At 32.3% G+C, this 7467-nt stretch overlaps 1 protein-coding gene across 1 annotated transcript in view; it reads left to right on the top strand.

Moving 5' to 3' along the window:
• The first annotated feature begins 387 nt into the window (after window positions 1-387).
• The window catches only part of LOC134726180 (uncharacterized), a 68870-nt gene continuing 61790 nt past the window's right edge, over window positions 388-7467 (top strand). Inside the window, exons 1-4 of the mRNA XM_063590615.1 lie at window positions 388-502; window positions 3539-3605; window positions 4085-4285; window positions 6005-6229. Coding sequence (XP_063446685.1) covers window positions 3539-3605; window positions 4085-4285; window positions 6005-6229 — 493 coding nt within the window. The 5' untranslated portion in view covers window positions 388-502. The remainder of the gene's footprint in view (window positions 503-3538; window positions 3606-4084; window positions 4286-6004; window positions 6230-7467) is intronic.

Genomic DNA, 7467 nt, shown 5'->3' with positions numbered 1-7467 from the left:
TCATCAACATTTCTATGAAAAATACAGCACATGAATTGTTTTAAAGTTGTTACTTGTGTCCAATTAATTTGATATTCAAAAAGGATGTAGACAAAGTATATAAAAAAGGCATATGTTTACTTGATTATACAATGCAAATGTTCATACATTATACTCACTTCTTTGATCAAGCTTTATTTAGCAGAAAAAAATAAAGACGGCTTCGGTATTATATCAATACAAAAAAAAAACCGCGGTGTTTACGCGTCAACAATAAAATAAAATAAAATGATGTTCCTTGCATCAATCATCTCTCTTAAAAGAACAGTTACTAAGAAGTTGAAATAGCTATTTTTCTGAATTGAATTAACATACAATTCAATTGAAAGTACATCATCTAGACTTCCTGTAAGACAACACACACATATATAATACAAACTTCGACCTTGTACATCCACACTTACAAATTTGAATTTCATTACTTAACATAGTAGTAACAATTGCGAATAGAAAAACACTTCAGGTAAGACATTTTAAATGCATGTGTTTATTTGTAAAGCTTACATAAATTGTATATATTTATTTATATGTCTACTTTGTAAATGTTTATAAGTATGCTACAATTAAAGTAAAATAAAGAAAATAGACATATTTTGTATTTACATGTCTCTAAAACCCATTTCTTTCTTGCAGTTATATAAATTGATATTTATAACTCGTGAGAACATATACAGTACTGTAAATACAAAACACTATAATTTCAGTTGCACACTTCGGAATTGTTTGGAAAAGGGATATTTTCTTGTTCGGTGTGACTATAACAGATAAAAATCAAGTAAACGGAATTTGTTGACACATTGGGATGAAAAAAAAACCTTTTATTTGACATTCAAATTAGAAAGATCATAATTATCATAGGGAAAATGTGTACTTAGTTTAAAGTTGTTTGTTCTACAACTTCATCAAAACAACAGTAACCGAAAACTTTAACCTGCAGCGAGACAGACGGACGAACGGACGAATACACAAACCGTAACAAAAGCACATACCGGGAAATAAAATCGATATCATTCAATATAGTAAATAAATGAAATAAAAATGCTTCACTCAGGTACTATACATGGTATATTTTTCAAGAAGCGGCAGCAATTATTATGTTATACTTTGCTTTATCAACCATTTTTATTACTAGAGGTATAGGGGAGGGTTGAGATCTCACACACATGTTTAACCCTGCAGCATTTTTGCGCCTGTCCCAAGTCAGGAGCCTCTGGGCTTTGTTAGTCTTGTATTATTTTATACATAATATTGTTTCTTGTGTACAATTTGGAAATTAGTATGGCGTTCATTATCACTGAACTAGTATATATTTGTTTAGGGGCCAGCTGAAGGACGACTCCGGGTGCGGGGATTTCTCGATATATTAAAGACCTGTTGTTGTCTTTTGCTGTTTTTTTTCTATGGTCGGGTTATTGTCTCTTTGACTTATTCCCCATTTCCATTCTCATTTTTGTTTATATACATGATAGTCGCTAATATACAACATTAAAAGAAATTTCAATTAGTTGTTAGCTTTGAGAATCATGTTTACTTACTTAAACGTGTGAAATAAACAATGATAAAGCAACGTTTCAAAAGCAACTGTGTATGCACTCAGTGACCACGAAGCTGCCCTTTTCTGCCTTTGCGATAGTGCACATAAAGTGAGAGATTTATGTGCAATAAATATCTGAATATACAATGTTTTGATGATTGAAAAATACGTTAAAAACCAACAGAAATATCAGTTAAATGAATAAATACCAATAGAATTGTAAATGAAAACAGAAAATTGTAGTTTTTTGGAATTTATTTTGAATTTTTGTTTTTTTTTGTTTCAAGATACATGTACCAGTCTGACATTTGTCATCATATCCACAGTCAGGCAATTGAATAAGATAGACAAAACAAAATTCGGAGACAAGTGCCTGTGATCATATCCTTTGTAAACCACAAACACTTATCAGGCGTAACATTACTGTATAAAACAAGGATTTGACTGACAAAAATATTAACAATTATATATAAATAGTGTACCAGGTTTTTTTCAATATTATAGTATTTCTTTTTTTTCCAATCTGATCATAGAGGACAACAATAATATTCTTAATTGCTATGATGTGTGGCTTATCGGAGTTTTTATACATTGATATCGAAAAGTATATGTCGCGACTCATAATGTTAACCTTTTTAACGAATGATCGTAGCGAACGAGCTAAAAAAAACTTCACATTGTGTCGAGCTGCTGATATTTTACGATATCTATGAGAAGGAAACCGATTATGGTGATATCCAATAAACTTGACTGCTTTTTTGTGTTGCATTGATATATATGACGTGGTTCTGTACTTATACATCCCGTCATTGTGTTATAATTGTTCTATGATACTTTTTGTATTCGTATCTTTCATTTTTGCCAATGTGCTTTGTCTATATACCTTTTTGTGTTTCTTTGATACCCATGACGTGTATCTGTTCTAATACATCCCGTCTTTTAATACGTTATTGTGCTATTATAAATTTTGTATTCTTGTCTTTCAGTTTTGCTAATGAGTTTTGCTTCTATATCTTGACACAGAAATTAACAATTATAGTTCACCGTACGGCCTTCAACAATGAGCACAGCCCATACCGTATATAGTCGGCTATAAAAGGCCCCAAAATGACCAATGTTAACCAATTGAAATGAGGAAACTAAGGGCCTTAATATTGTACGAAAAATGAACGAAAAACAAATATGAAACGCATAAACAAACGACAATCACTGAATTACATGCTCATAATTTGGGACAGACACAGACATACATTTTTGGTGTTTTAGTTTTGACCGATTGAAAATCGATTCAAAGCGTTCATATTAGCCCTTAAACCGATCTAATGTGAACCTATCTACTTTAAACCGATAAAATGTCATAGTGTTAGAGGTATTAGTTGTTCAAGCAGGTTTAATCCACCATTTTCTACATAATAAAATGCCTGTACCACATCAGGAATTAGGCAGTTGCTATCCATTCGTTTGATGTATTCGAGCTTTTGATTTTTGCCATTTGATTAGGGACTTTCTGTTTTGATTTTTCCTCAGAGTTCGTTTTTTTATGAATTTACCTTTTATCTGTTTATCGTTCTAATACTGGTCTTATCACCTTCCCTTAGACATATTTATGCTTGATGAAAGCGAGCCGTACGTGTTCCACACATTGTGACGTCGCTGATAACTTCTACTCAGATAATTATTGTGACGTCGCTGATAACTTCTACTCAGATAATTATTGTGACGTCGCTTATAACTTCTACTCAAACATGGTGACGTCGCTGATAATGCCTGCTCTCATCCAAAGCCGTGATACGAGAATTACGGAGCGACTGAGCAGTGTGATATAGGTACATATACATGTATGGAATTCAAATGGTTAAACGCCCAAAGTATATCTATTATTGTTTTTTTTATGCTTTGCGGCAAAGGGTTTAAGCATGATCGACTTTGTTGTCTTTAGTTCATCTGACTTTTGTTCTATTGTAGATGATTGTGCCACTGAAACTATTGGTATTTATGGTAGAGTTTTTTATTTTGAAAGTTACAGCACAAAGTAAGCAAATATTCATGTAATATACCGTATTAATGTTTGTAGAACAATGCACATTATTATTTTGAATAGGAAACCCACTATGCAATGTTCAATGCAATAAACTACCGTATGTTAGTGTATTTTCCCTGAACAATTATATGGCTTGGTAATTATAGGCCTCGTTCTTAAAATTATCTCCTGCCAGCCGGCAATTTGCTCAGTTGGAAGAAAAGAATACAAAAATACGGGAACAACTGGCACAAAACATTTCATTTATTCTATTCTACAGTTCATCAATGCATTATGATCATTTGGATATAAAAAAGGAGATGTGGTATTCATGAGATACTTATCACTGGACATTATTCAAACAACAATCAATCACTGCATGAGTTCAAATAACATTCAGATAAGTTGATACAATATCAATTTTATTTTGGATTAATCATTCGTACCTTTCAACGTAGATGAAATATATTTTGCGTTCTCGTTTTTTTCAGTAAACCTTGCTCTAGAAGGACAGGTGAAGCAAAGTTCAACATACGAGACGTTCGGTCCAGAGTTGGCCATTGAAGGACCAGCCAATAATGACTGGAATGATGGGTGCTCATCTACAAATACGTGGCAAAAGACGGCATGGTGGCGATCACGACTACCAGAACTAGTCTACGTGACAAATATTGAGTTATATTATCGTAACAGTAAGTGTTGGTAAATCTTCCAGGGATTTTTCATAGTGTTAATATCCTCATTAGCATTTCAAACAATGACAGTTTATTCAGCCCCCTTCCTTTACAAAAAAATCATCATAATCATGAACATAGGTTGCACATTAAAAGAAGACTTACGGATCAGTTTTCCTGAGATTAAAAAAGTAAACTTAAGAACTACTTCCTGACAAGGTTGCTATTCCCCCATTTTGGTGTTTTTAAATTACTTTTCAGCTGCTTAAAATACAATTTTACAGATGAGAAACGTTTGAATGCCAAAAAAAACCCCAAAAAACTAGCAATATTCCATTTGAGATTTTTTCAGACATTTATTAAAAAAAATTGTCAAATAATTCCACGCCCCATTAGGTAAAAAAAAAAAGGAGGGGGGGGGGTGTAAGGGGTGACACCAAACTCTGAAAAAAATCACAACCAACCATTTCCGTTTTTCAATTAACGACTTCATCAAACCACTTATTTCTACAAAAGTTAAGAAATTTTGCTTATTTGCTGAATGAAAGTAAAAAAAAACAAAACAAAACTTATGCATGGTTACTATCTTTGATATTGTATCATAAAATAAACTAAATAATTAATAAAATATAATATATATTTTGTTTCATACCAACACCAATTGAGTACCAAGTACATATTGCATTAACGCGGAATTCCAATATTTTTATGAAAACCATTTCCAACTAAAACTATCCCCCACATTTGAACACTAAACACAATATCAGCTTCAACATTATGAAAATTAAGCTCATAAATGCCTTTTCTTTAAAGATCTGAATATTTAGACTTGAAATAATTCTTTAAATCCATACCCACACTTAAATCAGTTTTATAATGTTAACGTTGCATCTCCAAATGTTTGAAACAGCGCAAATATGATCTGAATCAGCCCACACAAATATTGCAAGCAGGGAAACGTGAACGTGTTGTTACCAGCTAATTAAACGCCAGAAACTCGTCTTACCGTGCTTCAGAAAACGATACAGACAGACGGGATTTAAATTTGTTGGTGAACATCAATGACCAAATCAAAACAATGTATCAAGTGAAAACGCCGCGTAAATAGAATTTGATTTCGCAACGTCATTTGCAAAACATGTTTACGACCGCAACGTCAATCGCTGAATGTTTGACCCATTCATGCCACAATTTATTCCCAAATCTGAAATGCCGAAGAATAGATTGCTGAAAAAAATTCAAAGCCCTAAAGTTTAAACCGCATTTATATGATTACCAAAACACTCTAATGGGTGTGATAAAGGCAAAATCAGAAAGTACAAAACAATACTTAATAAACTCATCATAGATACTAGGACTAAATTTTTAAACATACCAACAATAATTTGTTGACCTTTTTAACAATCATTTTGGCGTTGGTTGTTAATGGGGGAACCCGAGGGTCAGTGCATATCACATGATTGGAACAAACAAAATGACGTAATAAATGCCACCATCGAACTGTAAATTCTTTTTCAAACAATACAGTAATGAAGAAAATTAATGGTATTGCATTTGGTTATAAACAAATTGCATATTTGGAAATAAGAATTAAAAAGAGAAGTCTAGTGTTGCGTTTCTAAAGTCGGTCAGTGTATTAACAATTATAATATAACTATCAAATGAACGTACCTTTATGGTTCACGTCAGTCTATAACTTTGCATTTATACCATGACTTATATTTATTTCTTTTATAGGAGCAGACCGTATGAAAGACTTTCGTTTGATTCTATCAAATCGCAGCGTTTATGATCGCGATGTTTTTCGTTGCTACACAGATTTGGGTATAGCTGGATATCCTGACGTTACCCAGAATATCGATTGCAACACCCTCACGAAAAATATTTATTTCTTCAACAGAAGATCCTCTACTCCAGGTGGTGAAGGTGCTTTCGTAGAATTATGCTATATAGCAATATATGGTTGGTAGTATTTGTATTTGCGTTTTTGGTAATAAATGTGTTACATACATTTTTAATATTCAGATGAATTATGTATTTTGTCAGATTTAGGAATTTTATAAATTGGCCATCTTTCTTGCGTTTTAACTTAATGACTACGAAAATTATCAAGCACTTAATAAAAATAGCTCAAAATATAACTCAATATGATATTATAATAAAGTTGGTCTTTAGGATCGAAGTATAAAAAAGACTGTGTCTTCTTTTAAACTGTATGCATTTAAAGTTTGCATTGTCAATTCGTTTACGACTTATACATTTTGGAATTTTGGGTCCTAAATGCTCTTCAACTTTGTATTTTTTTGGCTTTTTAACTATTTTGATATGAGCGTCACTGATGAGTCTTATGAAGACGAAACGCGCGTCTGGCGTACAAAATTATAATCCTGGTACTTTTGATAACTATTATGAGTTTGATGTTCCTTTTTTTTTTATCTCTCATCTCCCTTTTAAACAATATGAATTTATCTTTCTGACTTATTTACAATTAACACAAGCACTGAACCTGACATGTATATGTTCTTAATTTCAAATACTTCCCCAGATAACATTTGTTTTTACCTCTTGTTTTACCACAACCACAACATTTGGTGCACCTGGACCATAACACACTTTTAACTGATCAAATTGGTACTTTCCCATTTCAAATATTTCATTTTAATCCAAGGTGAACAAGTTAAAACTTAATGTTCAAAACCAATAGCGAGTCTTGACCTACGTCGCTCAAGCATTTGATAGAGGTAACATGTATACTGATTCATGATTGATAATTAATTTCCTTACAAAAAAAAATCACTTGTACTGTTGAAGTTGTAAAATTAAAACGATCAGCAAACGGACGACATTGCACCACTGATGTATACATTACGTACACGCTTTAAATCAATACTATCAGTATCTTTACCATTATATTACATGAAATCATTCCAATGCATAGAAGCCTAGACAGATTTGACGAAATCGTTCTATTCAAATTCTTTCGGACTGACGAAACAATACATGGTAAAAGTAAGTGTATATACTTTATACATCATATGGCAAAACTTAGGGTACTTTGCTAATTTGCTTTATCATGACGACAGCCATTACAATAGGATTATATATGTCCCTTAAATAAAAATACCAATATACCAATGGAATCCCAAATTTGTCCGCATATAGGTGAATTGTAAATGTTTTTAGGCTACTGTCCATGTACA

This window comes from Mytilus trossulus, chromosome 1 (genome assembly GCF_036588685.1).
Source record: "Mytilus trossulus isolate FHL-02 chromosome 1, PNRI_Mtr1.1.1.hap1, whole genome shotgun sequence".
NCBI lineage: Eukaryota > Metazoa > Mollusca > Bivalvia > Mytilida > Mytilidae > Mytilus > Mytilus trossulus.
Note: the sequence above shows the minus strand (reverse complement) of the source record. Positions and strands in the feature narration are given on the sequence as shown.